A 27,651-nucleotide genomic window follows, 5' to 3' on the forward strand; every position below is an offset into this window, starting at 1 on the left:
GAGTGATGACATAGGTCTTAGGGGAGTGAACGCCTATCGTCATGTTATCGCTTGTGCGCAGTAGGGATTTGGAATGTGCAATACGAAATTTTCTGTGCTGGGACGGAGTGGGGAGAGAGAGAGAGAGAGAGAGCGAGAGATAGAGAGAGAGCGAGAGAAAGAGAGAGAGAGAGAGAGAGAGAGAGAGAAAATAAATAAATAAATTCCTTCATTTGGGTTTCGTGTTTCGGCCGAAACCCGACTTTTCACGGTGGTCGGCCGATTTCACTCGACTCGACTTTTAAGACAGTCGGGTTTCACAAAACCCAACTCGACCCTAAAAAACTAAAGGTCGGTCAACCCTAGTCGTGACGTCACCAGTGCCTTTGTGTAGCTGAGGCCCCAGATCCCGCCCCACTGTGTTATGTTGATGTATTCACACTGCAGGACTGGGAATATGGCGCCAGCGCAGTGGAGCGGTTCACCGTGCTCCATTGAAGATAGTGCCGAAGTCTCGCAAGACTTCACAAATCTCACGAGACATCAGCAACATATTGAATGGTGACCCGCTCCACTGCGGAGGCGCCAGATTCCCAGCCCTGCAGTGTGAATACATCATAACACACTACGGGGTGGAATCTGGGGCCTCAGCTACATGCAGGGACCTGATGTAAGTTCATGGGCAGCGCAAACGGCGCATGCCCGAGAACTGATTGCAGAGCGTAGGCGCCGGTGACGTTACAAGAAAGAGAAGAGGCGGCGCACGAAGGACAGAGCTGGATGATAGACGACTGCGAGGCGCTTGAGTCAGGGAGAAATCATACCTCCCTGACTCAACAGAAGTATTGCACAGAATGCAGCCTTAGTGCTGCTGAAGGTGGCTCTTTTACTTAACGCCCTGGGGGTGACAGGTTCCCTTTAAATGAATAACAAAACTTGGAGTGGTACTTTACACATGGTAAATTAACTTTAAAAATGCAAGTACATTTGCAGGTTTTGATCAGGATGTTTGGTCTAGTTTTTATACACTGTGTTCCAAATTAGTATGCACAAAGAGTTTAGGAGTGATAAGGTTAGAATTTTTTTGTTTGTCATTTAAACTCATCGATGGCGATGTGTGTCAGGGCTCTTTATATCACTGAAAGCAATTGCAGATACCTGTGCAAATTAGTTTGGCAAGTGTGTCCAAATAAAGGCAAGACTACTTAAGAAGGCTGTTCCACATTATTAAGCAGCCTACATTTTTTGCCAAAATGGGAAAGAAAAAGGATGTGTCGGCTGCTGAGAAGCAACAAATTGTGGAGTATTTAGGTCTAGGCATGACTACAATCAACATTGCCAAGACACTTCATCGTGATCATCGCACAATCAAGAAGTATGTAGCGGATTCCCAGCACACACGTGTGCGTGCTGATAAGGATAAATTGAGCACTCTTTCCAACAGGCAATTGTGTAAGGTTAAAAGAGCAGCTGCAAAAATGCCTTGTCATAGCAGCAGACAAGTTTTTGAAGCTGCTGGTGCCTCCAACGTCCCCAGAACAACAAGATGCAGGGTCCTTCAGAGGTGCGTAAGCCATCCTGCCGGCCACCTCTATCCACTGCACACAAGCAGAAACGGCTCCAGTGGGCCAAACGACACATGAAGACTGACTTCCAAACTGTTTTGTTCACCGATGAGTGCCGTGCAACGCTCGATGGTCCAGATGGATGGAGTGGAGGATGGCTGGTTGATGGACACCCCATGAAAACACAGCTAAGGCGCCAACAAGTAGGTGGAGTAATGTTTTGGGCTGGAATCATGGGGAGAGAGATTGTCAGCCCCTTTATGATCCCTTAAGGGGTAAAGATGAACTCCATAATCTATGTGGAGTTTCTAAAACAACACTTCCTGCCATGGTTCAAGAGGAAGAACCGTGCTTTCCGCAGCAAGATCATTTTCATGCATGATAATGCACCGTGTCATGCTGCAAAAAACACATCTGCATCTCTGGCTGCTATGGGCATAAAAGAGGACAAACTTATGGTGTGGCCACCATCTTCCCCTGACCTCGACCCCATTGAGAACCTCTGGAGCATCATCAAAAGGAGTGTCTATGATGGCTGGAGGCAGTTCACATCTAAGCAACAGCTCTGGGAGGGTATTCTGTCCACATGCAAAACAATTGAAGCAGAAACCATCCAAAAACTGACAAATTCAATGGACAAGAGAGTTCAGAAGCTTCTTTCGAACAAGGGGTCCTATGTGCAAATGTAGCATCATTTTGTAATAAGCTGATAATGCTTATAACTTCACAATTGACCATTTTTTTTGTTCAAAATAAAATAAAAAAGGTTGAAAACTCTGCTGTGCATAATAATTTGGAACATGCATTTTGAGTGTTTATTTTTTTTAAAAAGATACTGTCTTCATAGGCAGTTTGTTCCAAAACATTGCAATTATACTAGAATAGTAGATGACTGGAAAATAACAATGACTGCAATTCAGATAGGTAATTTAGAGAAAATATGAGGAAATATTATTTGCATAATAATTTGGAACACAGTGTAGTCAAAATAGTCGAGAATGTACGGTATATGGAAAATGTCTTAATTCTATTTTGCTCAAAAACTGTGCAACAAATCTCATTGATGCATGCAGCCATTCACTTTTTCCCCCTAAATATTCCTACAGTTGCCAAAAATTGCATTAAAAGCTTATGTAACTACAAGATAACACTCAAAACGTTAGAAAATCTGAAAACAGCAATATTTATTGACTATTTCAAAAAGATACATCCATGAATGACTGGAACTGCAAATTTATGAATCTGTAAGGGAAAACAGTAACATATTACTAAATTAATCATACTGAGTAAAGTAAGTGCTCGTCTCAGTCAATTATGATCGATCATGCATGAAGCTGCAATACTAATTATGGGAACTTCTATTATATACAGAAATAAACGACAGCATTTATGAATATTGAACGTGTGCACAATGATGGCCTTCTATTATAAGTTGTTTCATCTAAACTTTGTACTTTTTATTGCATTTTAACTTGTAGTTTAAAAAAACTATAGATAAGCAAACATATTAAAGGGAACCTGTCAGCAGGACTGTGCACAGTAACCTACAGACACTGTCAGGTCGGTGTTGTTATACTGATTACAATGATACCTTGTTTGATGAAATCCATCCTGAGGTTGTTCTTTAATCTTTATTTTGCAGTTAATGATATGCTTGTGCCCTAAGGCTGGCCTGGAGGGGAGGATGGGGGTCTTCATGTGGTGCTCTGCTAAGGTATTCATAATGCAGACTGCTGACAGGTCACTGATCCCTCAATGACCTGCCCCCTAGTTTGCATAATTAATATCTGTATATACTTAAAAAATAAAAATAAAAAAAACCCACCCTTCTGCAAGCAGATCCTAGCCGTGGCACCTGCTCTGCAGCAAAATCGCATATTTTGTGTGCTATCTTACTGGAAAAGAGGAAAAATTCCTCCTCCAAGATAACGCTACCCGCGCCTCCACAGTAGCAGCACTCGGCTATCTCCGAGCTGCTACTGCACAGGCGGAGTCACCTTGGAGGAGGAATTCTTTTCTTTTCCAGTAAGATGGCGCCGCCAGTGCATGCGCAGTAGCAGCTATCGGATCACAGCAGCAGACACCGATAGCAGCTATTGCAAATTGAGTTGTTTTTTTTCCCTCTAGCTGAATAACCTGAAGAAAACAAATGTATTGACACACAAAACATGCGATTTTGCTGCAGAGCAGGTGCCACGGTTGGAATCTGCCTGCAGAAGGTTTTTTCTTTTAATTATATACAGATATTCATTATGCAAACTAGGGGGAGGTCGGTGAGGGATCAGTGACCTGTCAGCAGGCTGCATTATGAATATATAATCAGAGCACCACATACACCAACCCCGCCTTAGGGCACGAGAATCTCTAAACTGAAAATATTAAACAACCACAAGATAAATTTAATCAACCAAGGTATCATTTTAATCAGTATAACGACACCGACCTGACACTGTGTGTAGGTTACTTGCACAATCCTGCTGACAGTTTCCCTTTAAAGGAGTTTATCTGTTCTCAGAATTCAAATGAGGATGCTATGTGCACTCACAATGTGGTCACGCTCACTGTGCACCATTATTTCGCCTTCTCCTTCTTCTTGTTGATGGACAGCACTTTAAGGAAATGCCAAAACTGGAAACAAGACTGTGTACATGCACACTGGCACTGCAGTAATGGAGCGCACACAGTGTCAATGCAGGAGTCGGCAGGTGCACACAGATCTCTCTCACATGTTTGCTGTGGCTGCTCGTCACATTGAACCATGGAGGTGTAGTGTGTGACAGGCTTCAGAAGATAGGAGAGTGATACATGTGCACACGCCACCATGATCCTTTTCCAAATAAAATTTTTATTTAAAGATGGGATATTTTTATAGGGGAAAAGCATGAAAGAAATAAAAAGGGTAGTACTACATGAGTATCGACAATTTCATGGGTATGATATGTAAACAGTATGCAATTGTTCTTCAGTGTGAGAGCAGATCAGGACATTACAAAGCTGAAAATGGAGGGTCACATACCAAAGAAAATAGTGAGGTTTGTCAATTTGGAGCTAAGCAGTATGCATCAGATTATTGGAATTTAATCCAATCTCTCCCTATCACGCAGTATCTACATAAAACTACATACCACAGACTGGGAGGTGATATGCGACAGGTGTGAGCATGATGATGTAAATGATATTGTCAAGCGAGTAACTGATTATATAAATTGTTGAACTGACACTGTTGTACCAGCTAAAAAGATTCGATGTTATGCAAATAAGCCTTGGATTACAAAAGAATTAAAACACTTACTAAACAAGAAGAAAACGGCATTTAAAATGAAGGATACAAAGAAACTGAAATTGATACAAAGGGATTTAAAGGAGAAAATTAAGAATGCCCATGAGGCCTCCCGAATTAAATTGGAAAATAAATTGTCACACAACAATTCCATGGAGGTGTGGTTGGGCATGAAACAGCTAACTGGGTTTAAAGCCCAGCGGGAGCATGGGAAAGTGGATCTGCCCTTGGCTGATGAAATGAAACTTCAACAGATTCATCAACACAAGCACAGCATCATCAGGAATGGGGGATAGAGCTGGGAAACGATCGGCAGCATTAACATTGGGGGATAAACTGCCTGCTTTCACCGTCTCCCAAAGAGACAAGAGAAAACAGTTTAGCAGACTAATTATTGGCAAAGCAGCTGGGCCTGATGGCCTCAGTCCACGTGTCCTCAGAGCGTGTGCAAACCAACTGTGTACTGTCTTCCAGCACCTGTTTAACTGGAGCCTTCAATCACAGGGTGTACCAGAACTGTGGAAGACCACCTGCCTGGTGCCGGTTCCAAAGACCACTTTTCCAACTTCCCTACAAGACTATCGTCCAGTGGCCACATCACATGCTTTGAAGTCCTTGGAGAGAATAATATTCGCCTACTTGTGTCCAAGGGCGAGGGCTTTTACTGACCCCCTACAGTTTGCGTACCAGCAGATTGGGGGTGGATGATGCTGTAGTGTCTCTGCTCCATACAGAACATTGATTCTTGGACAATGATGGAACTGTAGTGCGCACCATGTTCTTTGACTTTTCAAGTGCTTTCAATACCTTACAGCCGCCCTTACTACATAATAAGCTGACTGATATGGCAGTAGATGAGGGGATGGTGAACTGGATAAGAGACTACCTGACAGACAGGCCGCAGTTTGTAAGGATTGGGGAGGTGGTATCTGGCAGTGCACGGAGCAGTGTTGGAGCCCCTCAGGGTACAGTGCTGTCGCCCTTCCTCTTCACATAAGTTGGATTTTCCCGTCAGGGCAGTGGGGTACTCGATACCGGGTCTGATGTTCACTGGGAGGACGTCACGGTGGCTGACCCGGTCCGTGGCCCTGGGACGCCCGTGGAAAAGGGGAAAGGTCTTTAAAAGGGTTGAGTTTATGTTCGTGATGCCACCTGTGGTATTCGGTCAAGATGACCGACGCTGCTATGAGGGGTCCGCTGGGGTGATGTTATGGCAGATAGATGGTATACCTTCCCACAGGTGAAGAGGGGCGGAGAAGAACGAGGACACAAGGTTGCAGTCTCTTTACCTTTACTGAAGACTTCAGCATCCACAGTCCAGGGCACCAAATCACAAGGCAGGCAGAGTCCAGCCGGTTTGGAGGCAAGTCCAGAATCCCCTTGTCCAGGTGGAAATCAGTAGCCTTCCCTTGCGCTGCGGTGGTGTAGTCCCTTACTGCCTATGGCTTCACATAAGGGTCTCACAGATGTGGTGTTTCGCCTTCTCTGTCCCCAATATAGGATAGGACAAAACCCATATGACAGGTAACTTGAGCCTGTTTATAGGGTCTCTTAGATAACCCGGCTCTGTAGGTGTCACCGTGCCTCCTGGGTGTAGGTGCGGACAGGTAACCTGCAATTAGCTGTCCTGCCAGTCTCTGAAATAAGGCGTAGAGGTCCTTACTCCCTCGGTGTTCCGGCTACCGGGATTTTGCGCCTCAGAAGGAGACAGCTTGAGCGGGGCTGGTCCCCTTCTGATATCCTCCTTTGCTTCGACTTCCTTCACGCTCGCTGCAATACAGTTCTGCCTTTCAAATGTTTCTTTCCGGGAGCTGCAGCTCTGAGGGCATGCACAGCTCCTTTTACCTTCTATCCTCCTCAGACTCTGGTCTGGAACTTTCTAACTCACCCTACAGACTACCAGTTATCTAATATATAAAGCTGAATGTGTGTGTGCGCGCGCGTGTGTGTATGTGTGTGTGTGTGTGTGTGTGCGTGCGTGCGTGCGTGCGTGCGTGCGGGATTGGCATCTTCACCGACGCAGCTACAGCCACAAAATTTTGCACAGTCACACGTCTGGACCCCGAGAGCGTCATAGGCTATGTTGTGAGGCGAAATTTTAACCCCGCGCGTTGCAATTCACCAAACAATTTTGCCCCTATCTACATAATGGGGAATAAGTGAAAGGAAAAGTGTTGGAGACAAATTGACAGCTGCCAGATGTGAACAAGGGGGACTTAAAGTATGAGAGCGATGGCGCCAGAGTATAAACCATACAGTTGCTAAGGTGGGGCCCCGACATGGGATACTCACCACACACGGGCATATGAACACACACACAAAATGCGCCACACACTGCCTCGTGCTTGAACACATACACCACCCTCAGCACACATTTCACCACACATACACCAACCTCGCCACATAAAAGTCGAAACACAAAAGTCACAGCTCAAAACTCGCCACGTGCAAAATTCGCCACATGCATAACTAGCCACATGTGCAAAACTCATCTCATGGAAAACGCGCCACACGCAAAACTTGCACACACGGAAAAATTGCCACATGCACAAAAGTTGCAAAAGTTGCCTCACACACTCAAAACGCACCACACAACTCGCCACGCGCAAAACTTGCTGCACACAACTTGCTACACTAACCTGTCACATTCAACTCGACACACAAAAAGTTGCTACACGCATGTCGCCACACGCAAATCAACACAACTTGACACATGAAACTCGCCCTAAAACACACACAAGTCTGGTATTATCCTTCAAAAATAAAAATCTGATTAATAAGCAGACAAACACTAAAAAAATCAAGAACAAAAAAATGTGGTGGTCAGTAATGGTTACTTTTTATAACCAAGCATAAGGAAAAATTATGGAATCACTCAATCCTGAGTTAAAAATTATGGAATCATGAAAAACAAAAAAACACTCCAAAACATCACTAGTATTTGGTTGCACCACCTCTGGCTTTTATAACAGCTTGCAGTCTCCGAGGCATACACTTAATGTGTGTCACACAGGACTCTTCATCAATCTGGCTCAGACTTTCTCAGATTGCTGTTGCCAGATCAGCTTTGCAGGTTGGAGCCTTGTCATAGACCATTTTCTTCAACTTCCACCAAAGATTTTCAATTGGATTGAGATCCGGACTATTTGCAGGCCATGAGATTGACCTTATGTGTCTTTTTACAAGGAATGTTTTCACAGTTTTTGCTCTATGGCAGGATGCATTATCATCTTGAAAAATGATTTCATCATCCCCAAACATCCTTTCAATTGATGGGATAAGAAAAGTGCCCAAAATATCAACATAAACTTGTGCATTTATTGAAGATGTAATGACAGCCATCTCCCCAGTGCCTTTACCTGAAATGCCGCCCCATATCATCAATGACTGTGGAAATGTACATGTTCTCTTCGGGCAGTCATCTTTATAAATTTAAATGGAACTGCACCAAACAAAAGTTCCAGCATCATCACCTTGCCCAATGCAGATTCGCGATTCATCACTGAATATGACTTTCATCCAGTCATCCACAGTCCACGATTGCTTTTCCTTAGCCCATTGTAACCTTGTTTTTTTCTGTTAAGGTGTTAATGATGGCTTTCGTTTAGCTTTTCTGTATGTAAATGCAATTTCCTTTAGGCGGTTTCTTACAGTTCAGTCACAGACGTTGACTCCAGTTTCCATCCATGCGTTCCTCATTTGTTTTGTTGTACATTTCCTGCTTTGGAGACATATTGCTTTAAGTTTCCGGTCTGGACGCTTTGATGTCTTCCTTGGTCTACCAGTATGTTTGTCTTTAACAACCTTCCAATGTTGTTTGTATTTGGTCCAGATTTTAGACACAGCTGACTGAACAACCAACATCTTTTGCAACATTGCGTGAAGATTTACCCTCTTAAGAGTTTGATAATCCTCTCCTTTGTTTCAATTGTCATCTCTCGTGTTGGAGCCATGATTCATGTCAGTCCACTTGGTGCAACAGCGCTCCAAGATGTGATCATTCCTTTTTAGATGCATACTAACGAGCAGATCTAATTTGATGCAGGTGTTATTTTTTTATGAAAATTTACAGGGCGATTCCATAATTTTTTCCTCAGAATGGAGTGATTCTATAATTTTTTCCCTATGCGTCTTTAAAAAAAAAAGTAACCATTACTGACTACCACGTTTTTGTTCTTGATTCCTTTTAGTGTTTCTTAAAGCTAGAAAGTTGCCATTTGAAATTACTTTAGTTTTGTGCCATGTCTGATCTGCTTTTTTTCTACAAAATTAAACAACTGAATGAACATCCTCCAAGGTCGGTGATTCCATAATTTTTGCCAGGGGTTGTACTATATACAGGAGGAGTTGACACACGTATATACAATATACAGGAGGAGATGACATACAGCAGGTATATACACTATTTACAGGGGTGATGACATACAGGTATATACTATATACAGGAGATGACATACAGGTGTATACTATATATAAGGAAGATGACAAACATGTATATACAGAGGCGAAAATGAGAGGTGTGAGGTGAAAATGAGAGGTGTGAGTGCAAAATGAGAGGTGTGAGGGAAAATAGTGGAGTGATCAGAAAAGGACAGATGTGAGGTCAAAATTTCAAGTGTTAGCGGGGAATGAGAGGTGTGAGCGAGAAAATGAGAGATGAGGGGGAAAATGAAGGCTATTTACTACGCCCAGGCAACGCCGGGCTCTTCATCTAGTATATATGTATGTATGTATATGTAAATATATATCTAATATATAAAGCTGAATGTGTGTGTGTGTGTATGTATGTATGTATGTATGTATGTCCGGGATTGGCATCTGAACCGTAGCAGCTACAGCCACAAAATTTTGCACAGTCACACGTCTGGACCCCGAGAGCGTCATAGGCTATGTTGTGAGGTGAAATTTTAACCCCGCGCTTTCCAATTCACCAAACAATTTTGCCCCTATCTACATAATGGGGAAAAAGTGAAAGGAAAAGTGTTGGAGGCGTCGCAGCTACAGGCACAAAATTTTGCACAGTCACACGTCTGGACCCTGAGAGCGTCAAAGCTATATTGTGAGGTGAAATTTTAACCCCGCGCTTTCCAAGTCACCAAACAATTTTGCCCCTATCTACATAATGGGGAAAAAATGAAAGGAAAAGTGTTGGAGGCAAATTAACAGCTGCCAGATGTGAACAAGGGGGACTTAAAGAATGACAGCGATGGCACCAAAGAGTATATACTGTACAGTTGCTAAGGTGGGGCCCCAACATGGGATAATCACACCACCACGGGGATATGAACACACACACAAAATGCGCCACACACTACCACGTGCTCGAACACATATACCACCCTCAGTGCACATTTCACCACACATACACCAACCTCGCCACATAAAAGTAGAAACACAAAAGTCGCCGCTCAAAACTCGCCACGCGCAAAACTCTCCACATGCAAAACTCGCCACACGTGCAAAACTCGCCACACGCAAAACTTGCACACGCAGAAAAATTGCCACACGCAGAAAAATTGCCACATGCACAAAAGTTGCAACACATGCAAAAGTTGCCTCACACAAAACTTGCACATACTCAAAAGGCACCACACATAAAACTCGCCACGCGCAAAACTCGCCATGCGCAAAACTTGCTGCACACAACTTGCTACACTAACCTGTCACATGCAACTCGACACACAAAAAGTTGCTACACGCATGTCGCCACACAAAACTCATCTCACAAAAGTCCCTACATGCATGTCGCCACACGCAACTCAACACACACAACTTGACACACGAAACTCGCCCTAAAACACACACAAGTCTGGTATCCTTCAAAAATAAAAATCTGATTAATAAGCAGACAAACTACAAGAGCAACAAATGTACCATATAGGAATCCGGCAGCTGTCAGTCACATGACCAGTCTATTATGTGTATGTGTGAGCTAATATATACTGCCAGGGGGTGGGCTTACTGTTGGCTGGGGATTTATCAGGCTGCCATTTTAGCTTACAAATACTGAGGTAAAAATACTGACCAAATAACGTGTGAACGAGGGCTAATACAGGAGGAGATGACATACAGCTATATACTATATACAGGAGATGACACACAGGTATATACTATTTACAGGGGAGATGACACACAGGTATATACTATATACAGGAGGAGATGACACACAGATATATACTATATACAGGAGAGATGACACACAGGTATATACTATATAGAGGAGGAGATGACATACAGGTACATACTACATACAGGAGGAGATGACATACAGGTATATACTATATACAGGAGGAGATGACACACAGGTATATACTATATACAGGAGCAGATTACCTACAGGTATATAGTATATACAGGAGGAGATGACACAGGTATATGCTATGTATAGGAGGAGATGACATACAGGTATATACTATATACAGGAGATGACACACAGATATATACTATATATAGGTGAGATGACACACAGGTATATACTATATACAGGAGATTACATACAGGTATATCTAATATATAAAGCTGAATGTGTGTATGTATGTATGTGTGTATGTCCGGGATTGGCATCTGTACCGTCGCAGCTACAGCCACAAAATTTTGCACAGTCACACGTCTGGACCCCGAGAGCGTCATAGGCTATGTTGTGAGGTGAAATTTTAACCCCGCGCGTTCCAATTCACCAAACAATTTTGCTCCTATCTACATAATGGGGAAAAAGTGAAGGGAAAAGTGTTGGAGGAAAATTGACAGCTGCCAGATGTGAACAATGAGGACTTAAAGAATGAGAGCGATGGCGACAAAGAGTATATACCGTACAGTTGCTAAGGTGGGGCCCCGACATGGGATACTCACCACACACGGGGATATGAACACAAACACAAAATGCGCCACACACTACCACGTGCTTGAACACATATACCACCCTCAGCACACATTTCACCACACACACACACCAACCTCGCCACATAAAAGTCGAAACACAAAAGTCACCACTCAAAACTCGCTACATGCAAAACTCGCCATATGCAAAACTAGGCTCACGCAAAACTCGCCACACGTGCAAAACTCACCTCATGGAAAACTCACCTCATGCAAAACTTGCACACACAGAAAAATTGCCACATGTACAAAAGTTGCACCACATGCAAAAGTTGCCTCACACAAAACTTGCACATACTCAAAATGCACCACACATAAAACTCGCCACGCGCAAAACTCGCCATGCACAAATCTTGCTGCACACAACTTGCTACACTAACCTGTCACATGCAACTCAACACACAAAATGTTGCTACACGCATGTCGCCACACAAAACTCATCTCACAAAAGTCGCTACATGCATGTCGCCACACGCAACTCAACACACACAACTTGACACATAAAACTCGCCCTAAAACACACACAAGTCTGGTATTGTCCTTCAAAAATAAAAATCTGATTAATAAGCAAACTACAAGAGCAACAAATGTACCATATAGGAAATACGGCAGCTGTCAGTCACATGACCTGTCTATTATGTGTATGTGTGAGCTAATATATACTGCCAGGGGGGAGGGCTTCCTGTTGGCTGGGGATTTATCAGGCTGCCAATAGCAACCAATCACAGCTCAGCTTCTATTTTGCTACAGTTAATTAACCTGAGCTCTGATTGGTTAATATAGGCAACAAAGACATTCTCAGTATAACAAAGCTAATATATGTTGTGAAATGCTTCTATTTGCTTAGTTTTTGCCTTTTAATAATTACATTTCTATCTATTTGTTTTGTGGTTTTTGTGTGCAGAATAAATTTTTGTTAACACATTCTATTTTGCTAACAGCAGTCATTAACCCGGGCGAAGCCGGGTAGTACAGCTAGTATATATATATATATATATATATATATATATATATATATATATATATATATATATATATATATATATATATATATATATATATATATATATATATATATATATATATGAAAAAGCGAGAGAAAGAAAGATCTAACAAATAGGAGCAGAAGCTCCCCCTGGTGGTCTGGAGTGTGAAATGTGTTGCATGTTTGTGATACCTGGACGCAGTTATCCTTCTTTGCCTCCAAACGTAGCATCAGTCTCCCCGAGAGGAAAGCAATACCGCCGCGACGACCAGGACCTTGGGGCGCCGCATGTCTACAGCTGACTTTCAGTATAAATCAGATTTTTGTCACCTCCAAAAATTCTCAGATGACTCAGTGATTGTAGCGGGCATTGTGGGGGGCCTGGGGGAGGAGGAATATAGAATGGTGGTTTCTGACTTTGTGGATTGGTGCCGGACTAACTGTCTAGAACTAAATGAAAAGAAAACCAAGGAGTTTGTGGTGAGTTATTGAAGGAAAAAGGAGGATTACTTACTGATCAATATTGCTGGCCTGGAGGTTGAGATTGTTGAGAGCTAGAAATATTTGGGGGTTCACTTTGACAGTAAACTCGACTGGAGGCGTCATACAGAAAAGGTTTACAAGAAGGGAATGAGCAGACTGTACTTTCTTCAGAAGCTCAAGTCATTCAATGTGTGCAGTAAAATGCTGGAAATGCTCTATCAGTCCGTTGTGGAAAGCGCCATTTTTCTTTGCCATCATATGCTGGGGCAGTAGTGTGTGAGTATCTGACGCTAATAAGCTCAACAAACTTAAGAAGGCAAGCATGGTTGTTGGCCTCCATCTGGACTCTTGAGGGGGTATTGGAGGATAGAATTCAGAAGAAGTGTAGGGCTATAATGAACAATACTACACACCCACTATACGAGCTGTTTTTGAAGCAGAAGAGCACATCCAGCAGCCGTATAATCCTACTAAGGTGTAAGAAGGAGAAATTCAGGAAATAGTTTGTACCTTCTGCTAAGGGGATGTATAATAATTTCTTAAGGGTGGTAGACAACAATGACCGATTGCAGGTGTACTAATGTCAATTAAGTGACATATACCTGAACTACCCACATTTATTTGTTATGTAATGTTGGTATATTGGTGTTTGTGCAAGATTTGTGTGCTAATATTTTATACTGCTGTTTGTATTGCTGCTGTAACCGTAATTTCCCTCGGGATCAATAAAGTGTATTGTATGTGATAGGGCAATCAAGTATTCCATCCTATTGTGGAGGGAGACCTCAACAACCATTCCTCTAGTGTAGGAGAGGTATTACTTTTCCGATGAAAAGGAAAAACAATTTCAGCTACCTGTATGAGGAAGGTAGGACCTTTTAAAACTGGTAAAGCTGGTTGGTATTGTGAAAGTCAAGAGAGTCTCGGGGGAGTTGGAAACACATCAAACCAGTCATCTTAAAGATGAACATTAGTATCTGGGTCCAACAGCTCTTTATTGTTGGACAACTCCACTATATGTGTGTCATCATCCTCTACTCCACCCCATACCAGCAACCTTTGTACGATGTGGCATTGTACCATTTGTGTAACTGGAACACAGTTCCATCTAGATAATCTTTAAAGGGAACCTGTTACCAGGTTTGGCCGATACAAGTTACGGCCACCCCCTTTCAGAGCTTATCTACCACATTCTATAATGCTATAGTTAAGCCCCTGATCCGACCTGTAAGAGAATAAAAATAACTCATTATACTCATCTGCAGAGTGGTCAGGTTCAATGGGTGTCACAGGCCCTGGTCCGGCGCCTCCCATCTTCTTGCGATACCACCCTCCTGCTTGCTTGACAGGCTCCCTGGCATCACGCTCCTGTGCAGGCGTACTTATCTGCCCTGTTGAGGGCAGAGAGAAATCCTGGGCCTCTGACTTTTCCCAGCACCTGCGCACTGCAGTACTTTGCACCACTCTCAACAGGGCACATAAGTACGCCTGCGCAGGAGCCCGATGCCGGGAAGCCTGTGTGGATGACGCGTCATCCACATGAAGCAAGCAGGAGGGTGGAATTGCAAGAAGATGGGAGGCACCGGACCAGGACCTGCAACACCCATCAGACCGAACCACCCCGTAGGTGAGTATAATAAAACGTTTTTTTCTTCTCTTGCAGGTCAGATCGGAGGCTTATCTACAGCATTATAGAATGGTGTAGATAAGTCCTAAAAGGTGGTGGCTGTAACTAGTATTGGCCAAACCCGGTGACAAGTTCCCTTGCCTTTGAAGGCTTATGGGCAAGTAGGAAGCATGTGGCCAAATGTGAGTCAAATAACTTTCCCATTTCTTTTTCCCCCAAGCACAACAGTACAATGGTCTGTTCCCAAACGTCTGGGTGGAGAGGTAGTTATAGAGCAAAAAGATACCGTGAAAGGGAGGGGACAAAGAGAAAACAGTCTTTCAAAGTTTGCAAGATCCCTATGAAGGTGCATATTTATCTTTATTTTTACATAGAAGTATTATAATGGTCTAGAATTAGAATTGGCTCTTCTAGGAATAGGAGCTCCCTGAAATTATTATTATTATTTATTATTATTATAGCGCCATTTATTTCATGGTGCTGTACATGTGAGGAGGGGTATACATAATAAAAACAGATACAATAATCTTGAACAATACAAGTCACAACTGGTACAGGAGGAGAGAGGACCCTGCCCGCGAGGGCTCACAATCTACAAGGGATGGGTGAGGATACAGTAGGTGAGGATAGAGCTGTTCGTGCAGTGGTTTGGTCGATCGGTGGTTACTGCAGGTTGTAGGCTTGTCGGAAGAGGTAGGTCTTCAGGTTCTTTTTGAAGGTTTCGATGGTAGGTGAGAGTCTAATATGTTGTGGTAGAGCGTTCCAGAGTAGGGGGTGATGCACGAGAGAAATCTTGTATGCGATAGTGGGAAGAGGAGATAAGAGGGGAGCAGAGAAGGAGATCTTGTCAGGATCGGAGGTTGCGTGCAGGAAAGTACCGGGAGACGAGGTCACAGATGTATGGAGGAGACAGGTTGTGGATGGCTTTCTATGTCATGGTTAGGCTTTTGTACTGGAGTCTCTGGGTAATGGGGAGCTAGTGAAGGGATTGACAGAGGGGAGAGGCCGGGGAATAGCGGGGGGACACGTGGATTAGTCGGGCAGCTGAGTTTAGAATAGATTGGAGGGGTGCGAGAGTGTTAGAGGGGAGGCCACAGAGCAGGAGGTTATAGTAGTCGAGGCGGGAGATGATGAGGGCATGGACTATGGTTTTTGCAGATTCTTGGTTTAGTAATGTACGGATCCGTGAAATATTTTTGAGTTCAAGGCGGCAGGAAGTGTAAAGGGCTTGGATATGCAGTTTGAAGGAGAGATTAGTGTTGAGGATTACCCCGAGACAGCGAGCTTGTCGGACTGGGGACAGTGGACATTACTGTAATGGATAGGTTCGTTGGGGGGGGGGGTCGCGTGAGATGGGGGAAAGACAATGAATTCTGTTTTGTCCATGTTAAGTTTTAGAAATCTAGTGGAGAAGGATGAAATAGCGGATACACATTGAGGGATTCTAGTTAGTAGGGTGGTGATATCTGGTCCAGAGATTTAGATCTGTTTATCATCAGCATAGAGATGATACTGTAAACCATGAGATTCTATGAGCTGTCCCAGGCCAAAAGTGTAAATGGAGAAAAGCAGGGGCCCTAGAACTGAACCTTGCGGGACTCCGACAGATAGGGGGCGAGGTGAGGAGGTGGTGTGTGAATGGGAGAGGCTGAATGTTCGGTCAGTTAGGTATGACGAGATCCAGGATAGGGCCAAGTCTGTGATGCCAAGGGATGAGAGGGTCTGTAGTAATAGGGAATGGTCCACTGTGTCAAAGGCAGAGGTCAGGTCCAGGAGGAGGAGGATGGAGTAGTGTCGCTTGCTCTTGTCGGTTAATAGGTCATTGGTGACCTTAGTTAGGGCAGTTTCAGTGGAGTGGTGTGACCGGAAGCCTGATTATAAGCGGTCAAAGAGGGAGCAGGAAGATAGATGGGAGGACAGTTCAAGATGGATGTGTTGTTCCAGTAGTTTTGAGGCATAGGGGAGAAGTGATATAGGGCGATAGCTAGATACAGAGGATGGGACAAGAGAGGGCTTTTTGAGGATAGGTGTGATTGAGGCATGTTTAAAGCTTGAGGGGAAAACACCAGTTGTTAGTGATAGGTTGAAGAGATGGGTTAGGGTTGGGATGAAGACTGTGGCGAGGTTTGGGATAAAGTGGGAAGGGATCGGGTCAAGTGCACAGGTGGTGAGATGCGATCTTGAGAGTAGAGTGGAAAGTCGATCTTCTGTAATGGTGGAGAAGTTTGTTTTGGAGGTAGAGGGCTGGGTAGTTGGGAGGAAGGGCTCTGGGGGTTGTCGACTAAAACTGTCTCTGATGTTCTCAATCTTCTGCTTGAAAAATGAGGCAAAGTCTTCAGCTGAGATGAGTGGGGAGGGAGGAGGTGCTGGGGGACGGAGGAGAGAGTTGAAGGTGTTGAATAACTTTAGGGTTGTGAGACAGGGAGGATATGAGAGACGAGAAGTAGGTTTGTTTAGCTGTGGCGAGTGTGGTCTTGAAAGTAGTGAGGGACTGTTTGAATGTGATAAAGTGCACGTTGGAGTGGGATTTTTCCATCTCCGCACTGCAGCCCTGGAAGCTCGCCTCAGTTTCTTTCTGAAATACATCATTTAACCCCTTCACGATATTTGAAGTAATTGTACATGTCAGGAAACGTGCAACGGATACCCACCGGTTAGTATGTTGTCCTGTGAAGTGAGGGCAAGCGGGGCACGCAGCGTCCGGGGGGAGAGAAGGGATGGCAAGCAACCGCCGGTGAGCAGAACCTGTGGTCTCGTGACCGCAGGATGCCTGGAGAGAGAGCGGGAAGCGGTGGGAAACAGCTGGACCGTAGGGAGGTAAATTGAGTAGGGGCAGCAGAGTATTAGAACCAGAGGCAGAAGAGTAGTCAGAGACAAGCCAAGAGAGTCAGAAAACTGAGAGGGGCAATAACGGTACCAAAGGGACAGACAGAACAGATAGTCACAAACCTACGCATGAGTCAAGAACCAGGCAAGCAAGCAGACGGTACTAAATCAGTAGCAAAATACACAACGGAGGGACAGACCGGGTAAGAACCAAGAGATCAAACACGAAAACAGGCACAGGCAAACAGGGGTCAACTAACTAAGCCAAGGGCAGAAGTATAACTGACAAGGAGCGAGGCCCAACAGAGGCTATAAAAAAGCCCTCCCATAGCCAAAGAGAGGCTACCAGCATTAACCCCTGGAGCCCAACAACTACCAAACAGGCCATGACAATGTCCTGATCAAAAGAAAATCTTCAAATGAGAAGGCGTGTCCAGTGTACACTTTTGGTCTGTAAATATATATATATTATATACATTATATATATACACACACACACATATATACACATATATATATACATACACACACACATATATACACACATATACATATACATATACATATATATATATATATATATATACACACACACACATATATATATACACACACACACACACATATATACATATATATATACAGTGGGGCAAAAAAGTATTTAGTCAGTCAGCAATAGTGCAAGTTCCACAACTTAAAAAGATGAGAGGCATCTGTAATTTACATCATAGGTAGACCTCAACTATGGGAGACAAACTGAGAATAAAAAATCCAGAAAATCACATTGTCTGTTTTTTTATCATTTTATTTGCATATTATGGTGGAAAATAAGTATTTGGTCAGAAACAAAATTTCATCTCAATACTTTGTAATATATCCTTTGTTGGCAATGACAGAGGTCAAACGTTTTCTGTAAGTCTTCACAAGGTTGCCACACACTGTTGTTGGTATGTTGGCCCATTCCTCCATGCAGATCTCCTCTAGAGCAGTGATGTTTTTGGCTTTTCGCTTGGCAACACGGACTTTCAACTCCCTCCAAACGTTTTCTATAGGGTTGAGATCTGGAGACTGGCTAGGCCACTCCAGGACCTTGAAATGCTTCTTACGAAGCCACTCCTTCGTTGCCCTGGCGGTGTCCTTTGGATCATTGTCATGTTGAAAGACCCAGCCACGCTTCATCTTCAATGCCCTTGCTGATGGAAGGAGGTTTGTACTCAAAATCTCACGATACATGGCCCCATTCATTCTTTCATGTACCCGGATCAGTCGTCCTGGCCCCTTTGCAGAGAAACAGCCCCAAAGCATGATGTTTCCACCACCATGCTTTACAGTAGGTATGGTGTTTGATGGATGCAACTCAGTATTCTTTTTCCTCCAAACACGACAAGTTGTGTTTCTACCAAACAGTTCCAGTTTGGTTTCATCAGACCATAGGACATTCTCCCAAAACTCCTCTGGATCATCCAAATGCTCTCTAGCAAACTTCAGACGGGCCCGGACATGTACTGGCTTAAGCTGGGACACGTCTGGCACTGCAGGATCTGAGTCCATGGTGGCGTAGTGTGTTACTTATGGTAGGCCTTGTTACATTGGTCCCAGCTCTCTGCAGTTCATTCACTAGGTCCCCCCGCATGGTTCTGGGATTTTTGCTCACCGTTCTTGTGATCATTCTGACCCCACGGGGTGGGATTTTGCGTGGAGCCCCAGATCGAGGGAGATTATCAGTGGTCTTGAATGTCTTCCATTTTCTAATTATTGCTCCCACTGTTGATTTCTTCACTCCAAGCTGGTTGGCTATTGCAGATTCAGTCTTCCCAGCCTGGTGCAGGGCTACAATTTTGTTTCTGGTGTCCTTTGACAGCTCTTTGGTCTTCACCATAGTGGAGTTTGGAGTCAGACTGTTTGAGGGTGTGCACTGGTGTCTTTTTATACTGATAACAAGTTTAAACAGGTGCCATTACTACAGGTAATGAGTGGAGGAAAGAGGAGACTCTTAAAGAAGAAGTTACAGGTCTGTGAGAGCCAGAAATCTTGATTGTTTGTTTCTGACCAAATACTTATTTTCCACCTCAATATGCAAATAAAATGATAAAAAAACAGACAATGTGATTTTCTGGATTTTTTTTTCTCAGTTTGTCTCCCATAGTTGAGGTCTACCTATGATGTAAATTACAGACGCCTCTCATCTTTTTAAGTGGTGGAACTTGCACTATTGCTGACTGACTAAATACTTTTTTGCCCCACTGTATATATACACACACACACACATATACATATATATACACACACACACACACACACACACATATATACACACACACACACACAGTTCGGTCCATATATATTTGGACAGAGACAACATTATTCTAATTTTGGTTCTAGACATTACCACAATAAATTATAAACAAAACGATTCAGATGCAGTTGAAGTTCAGACTTTCAGCTTTCATTTGAGGGTATCCACATTAAAATTGGATGAAGGGTTTAGGAGTTTCAGCTCCTTAATATGTGCCACCCTGTTTTTAAAGGGACCAAAAGTAATTGGACAGATTAAATAATTGTAAATAAAATGTTCATTTCTAGTACTTGGTTGAAAATCCTTTGTTGGCAATGACTGCCTGAAGTCTTGAACTCATGGACATCACCAGACGCTGTGTTTCCTCCTTTTTGATGCTCTGCCAGGCCTTCACTGCAGTGGTTTTCAGTTGCTGTTTGTTTATGGGCCTTTCTGCCTGAAGTTTAGTCTATAACAAGTGAAATGCATGCTCAATTGGGTTCAGATCAGGTGACTGACTTGGCCATTCAAGAATATTCCACTTCTTTGCTTTAATAAACTCCTGAGTTGCTTTGGCTTTATGTTTTGGGTCATTGTCCATCTGTAGTATGAAACGACAACCAACCAGTTTGGCTGCATTTGGATGGATCTGAGCACACAGTATGGCTCTGAATACCTCAGAATTCATTCGGCTGCTTCTGTCCTGTGTCACATCATCAATAAACACTAGTGACCCAGTGCCACTGGCAGCCATGCATGCCCAAGCCATCACATTGCCTCTGCAGTGTTTTACAGATGATGTGGTATGCTTTGGATCATGAGCTGTACCACGCCTTCGCCATACTTTTCTCTTTCCATCATTCTGGTAGAGGTTGATCTTGGTTTCATCTGTCCAAAGAGTGTTCTTCCAGAACTGTGCTGGCTTTTTTAGATGTTTTTTAGCAAAGTCCAGTCTAGCCTTTTATTCTTGATGCTTATGAGTGGCTTGCACCGTGCAGTGAACCCTCTGTATTTACTTTCATGCAGTCTTCTCTTTATGGTAGATTTGGATATTGATACGCCGACCTCCTGGAGTGTGCTGTTCACTTGGTTGGCTGGTGTGAAGAGGTTTCTCTTCACCATGGAGATTATTCTGCGATCATCCACCGCTGTTGTCTTCCGTGGGCACCCAGGTCTTTTTACATTAATGAGTTCACCAGTGCTTTCTTTCTTTCTCAGGATGTACCAAACTGTAGATTTTGCCACTCCTAATATTGTAGCAATTTTTTTTTCAGATGGGTTTTTTTCTGTTTTCGCAGCTTAAGGATGGCTTGTTTCACCTGCATGGAGAGCTCCTTTGACCGCATGTTTACTTCACAGCAAAACCTTCCAAATGCAAGCACCACACCTCAAATCAACTCCAGGCCTTTTATCTGCTTAATTCAGAATGACATAATGAAGGGATTGCCCACACCTGTCCATGAAATAGCCTTGGAGTCAATTGTCCAATTACTTTTGGTCCCTTTAAAAACAGGGTGGCACATGTTAAGGAGCGGAAGCTCCTAAACCCTTCATCCAATTTTAATGTGGATACCCTCAAATGAAAGCTGAAAGTCTGAACTTCAACTGCATCTGAATTGTTTTGTTTAAAATTCATTGTGGTAATGTCTATAACCAAAATTAGAAAAAGGTTGTCTGTCCAAATATATATGGACATTATATATATATATATATATATATATATATATATATATATATATATATATATATATATATATATATATATATATATATACACACACACACATATATACACACATATATATCTATATACACACATATATATACACATATATATACACATATACAGTGGGGCAAAAAAGTATTTAGTCAGTCAGCAATAGTGCAAGCTCCACCACTTAAAAAGATGAGAGGCGTCTGTAATTTACATCATAGGTAGACCTCAACTATGGGAGACAAACTGAGAAAAAAAAATCCAGAAAATCACATTGTCTGTTTTTTTATCATTTTATTTGCATATTATGGTGGAAAATAAGTATTTGGTCAGAAACAAAAACAATCAAGATTTCTGGCTCTCACAGACCTGTAACTTCTTCTTTTAGAGTCTCCTCTTTCCTCCACTCATTACCTGTAGTAATGGCACCTGTTTAAACTTGTTATCAGTATAAAAAGACACCTGTGCACACCCTCAAACAGTCTGACTCCAAACTCCACTATGGTGAAGACCAAAGAGCTGTCAAAGGACACCAGAAACAAAATTGTAGCCCTGCACCAGGCTGGGAAGACTGAATCTGCAATAGCCAACCAGCTTGGAGTGAAGAAATCAACAGTGGGAGCAATAATTAGAAAATGGAAGACATTCAAGACCACTGATAATCTCCCTTGATCTGGGGCTCCATGCAAAATCCCACCCCGTGGGGTCAGAATGATCACAAGAACGGTGAGCAAAAATCCCAGAACCACGCGGGGGGACCTAGTGAATGAACTGCAGAGAGCTGGGACCAATGTAACAAGGCCTACCATAAGTAACACACTACGCCACCATGGACTCAGATCCTGCAGTGCCAGACGTGTCCCACTGCTTAAGCCAGTACATGTCCGGGCCCGTCTGAAGTTTGCTAGAGAGCATTTGGATGATCCAGAGGAGTTTTGGGAGAATGTCCTATGGTCTGATGAAACCAAACTGGAACTGTTTGGTAGAAACACAACTTGTCGTGTTTGGAGGAAAAAGAATACGGAGTTGCATCCATCAAACACCATACCTACTGTAAAGCATGGTGGTGGAAACATCATGCTTTGGGGCTGTTTCTCTGCAAAGGGGCCAGGACGACTGATCCGGGTACATGAAAGAATGAATGGGGCCATGTATCGTGAGATTTTGAGTGCAAACCTCCTTCCATCAGCAAGGGCATTGAAGATGAAACGTGGCTGGGTCTTTCAACATGACAATGATCCAAAGCACACCGCCAGGGCAACGAAGGAGTGGCTTCGTAAGAAGCATTTCAAGGTCCTGGAGTGGCCTAGCCAGTCTCCAGATCTCAACCCTATAGAAAACCTTTGGAGGGAGTTGAAAGTCCGTGTTGCCAAGCGAAAAGCCAAAAACATCACTGCTCTAGAGGAGATCTGCATGGAGGAATGGGCCAACATACCAACAACAGTGTGTGGCAACCTTGTGAAGACTTACAGAAAACGTTTGACCTCTGTCATTGCCAACAAAGGATATATTACAAAGTATTGAGATGAAATTTTGTTTCTGACCAAATACTTATTTTCCACCATAATATGCAAATAAAATGATAAAAAAAACAGACAATGTGATTTTCTGGATTTTTTTTTCTCAGTTTGTCTCCCATAGTTGAGGTCTACCTATGATGTAAATTACAGACGCCTCTCATCTTTTTAAGTGGTGGAACTTGCACTATTGCTGACTGACTAAATACTTTTTTGCCCCACTGTATATACACACATATATATATATACACACACACACACATATATACACACACATATATATATATACACACACATATATATACACACACACATATATATACACACACATATACACACACATATACACTCACCGGCCACTTTATTAGGTACACCATGCTAGTAACGGGTTGGACCCCCTTTTGCCTTCAGAACTGCCTCAATTCTTCGTGGCATAGATTCAACAAGGTGCTGGAAGCATTCCTCAGAGATTTTGGTCCATATTGAGATAATGGCATCACACAGTTGCCGCAGATTTGTCGGCTGCACATCCCAAAGATGCTCCATACAAGGCAGGATGGATCCATGCTTTCATGTTGTTTACGCCAAATTCTGACCCTACCATCCGAATGTCGCAGCAGAAATCGAGACTCATCAGACCAAGCAACGTTTTTCCAATCTTCTACTGTCCAATTTCGATGAGCTTGTACAAATTGTAGCCTCAGTTTCCTGTTCTTAGCTGAAAGGAGTGGTACCCGGTGTGGTCTTCTGCTGCTGTAGCCCATCTGCCTCAAAGTTCGACGCACTGTGCATTCAGAGATGCTCTTAGGCCTACCTTGGTTGTAACGGGTGGCGATTTGAGTCACTGTTGCCTTTCTATCAGCTCGAACCAGTCTGCCCATTCTCCTCTGACCTCTGGCATCAACAAGGCATTTCCGCCCACAGAACTGCCGCTCACTGGATTTTTTTTCTTTTTCGGGCCATTCTCTGTAAACCCTAGAGATGGTTGTGCGTGAAAATCCCAGTAGATCAGCAGTTTCTGAAATACTCAGACCAGCCCTTCTGGCACCAACAACCATGCCACGTTCAAAGGCACTCAAATCACCTTTCTTCCCCATACTGATGCTCGGTTTGAACTGCAGGAGATTGTCTTGACCATGTCTACATGCCTAAATGCACTGAGTTGCCGCCATGTGATTGGCTGATTAGAAATTAAGTGTTAACAAGAAGTTGGACAGGTGTACCTAATAAAGTGGCCAGTGAGTGTATATACACACACATATATATACACACACATATATATATACACACACGCACGGTACAGACCAAAAGTTTGACAAAGTTTGGACACACCTTCTCATTAAAAGATTTTTCTGTATTTTCATGACTATGCAAATTGTACAATCACACTGAAGGCATCAAAGCTATGAATTAATACATGTGGAATTATATACTTAATAAAAAAAAGTGTGAAACAACTGAAAATATGTCTTATACTGTAGGTTCTTCAAAATAGCCACCTTTTGCTTTGATGACTACTTTGCACACTCTTGGCATTCTCTTGATGAGCTTCAAGAGGTAGTCACCGGGAATGGTCTTCCAACAATTTTGAAGGAGTTCCCAGAGATACTTAGCACTTGTTGGCCCTTTGCCTTCACTCTGTGGTCCAGCTCACTCCAAACCATCTCGATTGGGTTCAGGTCTGGTGACTGGAGGTCAGGTCATCTGGCGTAGCACCCCATCACTCTCCTTCATGGTTAAATAGCCCTTACAAAGCCTGGAGGTGTGTTTGGGGTCATTTTCCTGTTGAAAAATAAATGATGTTCAAACTAAACGCAAACCGGATGGAATAGCATGCAGCTGCAAGATGCTGTGGTAGCCATGCTGGTTCAGTATGCCTTCAATTTTGAATAAATCCCCAACAGTGTCACCAGCAAAGCACCCCCACACCTCCTCCTCCATGCTTCACGGTGGGAACCAGGCATGTAGAGTCCATCTGTTCACCTTTTCTGCGTCGCACAAAGACACGGTGGTTGGAACCAAAGATCTCAAATTTGGACTCATCAGACCAAAGCACAGATTTCCACTTGTCTAATGTCCATTTCGTGCGTTCTTTAGCCCAAACAAGTCTCTTCTGCTTGTTGCCTGTCCTTAGCAGTGGTTTCCTAGCAGCTATTTTACCATGAAGGCCTGCTTGCACAAAGTCTCCTCTTAACAGTTGTTGTAGAGATGTGTCTGCTGCTAGAACTCTGTGGCATTGACCTGGTCTCTAATCTGAGCTGCTGTTAACCTGCGATTTCTGAGGCTGATGACTCGGATAAACTTATCCTCAGAAGCAGAGGTGACTCTTGGTCTTCCTTTCCTGGGGCGGTCCTCATGTGAGCCAGTTTCTTTGCAGCGCTTGATGGTTTTTGCCACTGCACTTGGGGACACTCAATGTTTTCCCAATTTTTCGGGCTGACTGACCTTCATTTCTTAAAGTAATGATGGCCACTCGTTTTTCTTTACTTAGCTGCTTTTTTCTTGCCATAATACAAATTCTAACAGTCTATTCAGCAGGAATATCAGCTGTGTATCCACCAGACTTCAGCACAACACAACTGATGGTCCCAACCCCATTTATAAGGCAAGAAATCCCACTTATTAAACCTGACAGGGCACACCTGTGAAGTGAAAACCATTCCCGGTGACTACTTCTTGAAGCTCATCAAGAGAATTCCAAGAGTGTGCAAAGCAGTCATCAAAGCAAAAGGTGGCTACTTTGAAGAACCTAGAATATAAGAATTTCAGTTGTTTCACACTTTTTTGTTAAGTATATAATTACACGTGTTAATTCATAGTTTTCGTAATGTACAATTTTCATAGTCATGATAATACAGAAAAGTCTTTAAATGAGAAGGTGTGACCAAACTTTTGGTCTGTACTGTATGTATGTATGTATGTATGTATGTATGTATGCATGTACAGTGCCTACAAGTAGTATTCAACCCCCTGCAGATTTAGCAGGTTTACACATTTGGAATTAACTTGGCATTGTGACATTTGGACTGTAGATCAGCCTGGAAGTGTGAAATGCACTGCAGCAAAAAAGAATGTTATTTCTTTGTTTATTTTTTTTTTAAATTGGGAAAAGTTTTTTCAGAGGGTCATTTATTATTCAACCCCTCAACCCACCAGAATTCTGTTTGGTTCCCCTAAAGTATTATTAAGTAGTTCAGGCACAAAGAACAATGAGCTTCACATGTTTGGATTAATTATCTCTTTTTCCAGCCTTTTCTGACTATTTAAGACCCTCCCCAAACTTGTGAACAGCACTCATACATGGTCAACATGGGAAAGACAAAGGAGCATTCCAAGGCCATCAGAGACAAGATCGTGGAGGGTCACAAGGCTGGCAAGGGGTACAAAACCCTTTCCAAGGAGTTGGGCCTACCTGTCTCCACTGTTGGGAGCATCATCCGGAAGTGGAAGGCTTATGGAACTACTGTTAGCCTTCCATGGCCTGGACAGCCTTTGAAAGTTTCCTCCCGTGCCGAGGCCAGGCTTGTCCGAAGAGTCAAGGCTAACCCAAGGACAACAAGGAAAGAGCTCCGGGAAGATCTCATGGCAGTGGGGACATTGGTTTCAGTCAATACCATAAGTATCGTACTCCACCGCAATGGTCTCCGTTCCAGACGAGCCCGTAAGGTACCTTTACTTTCAAAGCGTCATGTCAAGGCTCGTCTACAGTTTGCTCATGATCACTTGGAGGACTCTGAGACTGACTGGTTCAAGGTTCTCTGGTCTGATGAGACCAAGATCGAGATCTTTGGTGCCAACCACACACGTGACGTTTGGAGACTGGATGGCACTGCATACGACCCCAAGAATACCATCCCTACAGTCAAGCATGGTGGTGGCAGCATCATGCTGTGGGGCTGTTTCTCAGCCAAGGGGCCTGGCCATCTGGTCCGCATCCATGGGAAGATGGATAGCACGGCCTACCTGCAGATTTTGGCCAAGAACCTCCGCTCCTCCATCAAGGATCTTAAGATGGGTCGTCATTTCATCTTCCAACAAGACAACGACCCAAAGCACACAGCCAAGAAAACCAAGGCCTGGTTCAAGAGGCAAAAAATCAAGGTGTTGCAGTGGCCTAGTCAGTCTCCTGACCTTAACCCAATTGAAAACTTGTGGAAGGAGCTCAAGATTAAAGTCCACATGAGACACCCAAAGAACCTAGATAACTTGGAGAAGATCTGCATGGAGGAGTGGGCCAAGATAACTCCAGAGACCTGTGCCGGCCTGATCAGGTCTTCTAAAAGACGATTATTAGCTGTAATTGCAAACAAAGGTTATTCCACAAAATATTAAACCTAGGGGTTGAATAATAATTGACCCACACTTTTATGTTTAAAATTTATAAAAATTTAACTGAGCAACAAAACTTTTTGGTTTGTAAGATTTATGCATCTGTTAATAAATCCTGCTCTTGTTTGAAGTTTGAAGGCTCTAACTTATTTGCATCTTATTAAACCTGCTAAATCTGCAGGGGGTTGAATACTA

General features: G+C 43.2%; 1 protein-coding gene across 5 annotated transcripts in view; it reads right to left on the bottom strand.

The window, feature by feature from the left end:
• Positions 1–27,651, bottom strand: part of SACM1L (SAC1 like phosphatidylinositide phosphatase) — a 573,015-nt gene that overhangs the window by 334,518 nt on the left and 210,846 nt on the right. For all 5 annotated transcript variants that reach the window (XM_077269423.1, XM_077269421.1, XM_077269419.1 and 2 more), the window contains one exon: positions 2,753–2,786. In XM_077269423.1, coding sequence (XP_077125538.1) covers positions 2,753–2,786 — 34 coding nt within the window. The remainder of the gene's footprint in view (positions 1–2,752; positions 2,787–27,651) is intronic.

The sequence above is a fragment of the Ranitomeya variabilis genome, chromosome 6, assembly GCF_051348905.1.
Source record: "Ranitomeya variabilis isolate aRanVar5 chromosome 6, aRanVar5.hap1, whole genome shotgun sequence".
Taxonomy (NCBI): Eukaryota; Metazoa; Chordata; class Amphibia; order Anura; family Dendrobatidae; genus Ranitomeya; species Ranitomeya variabilis.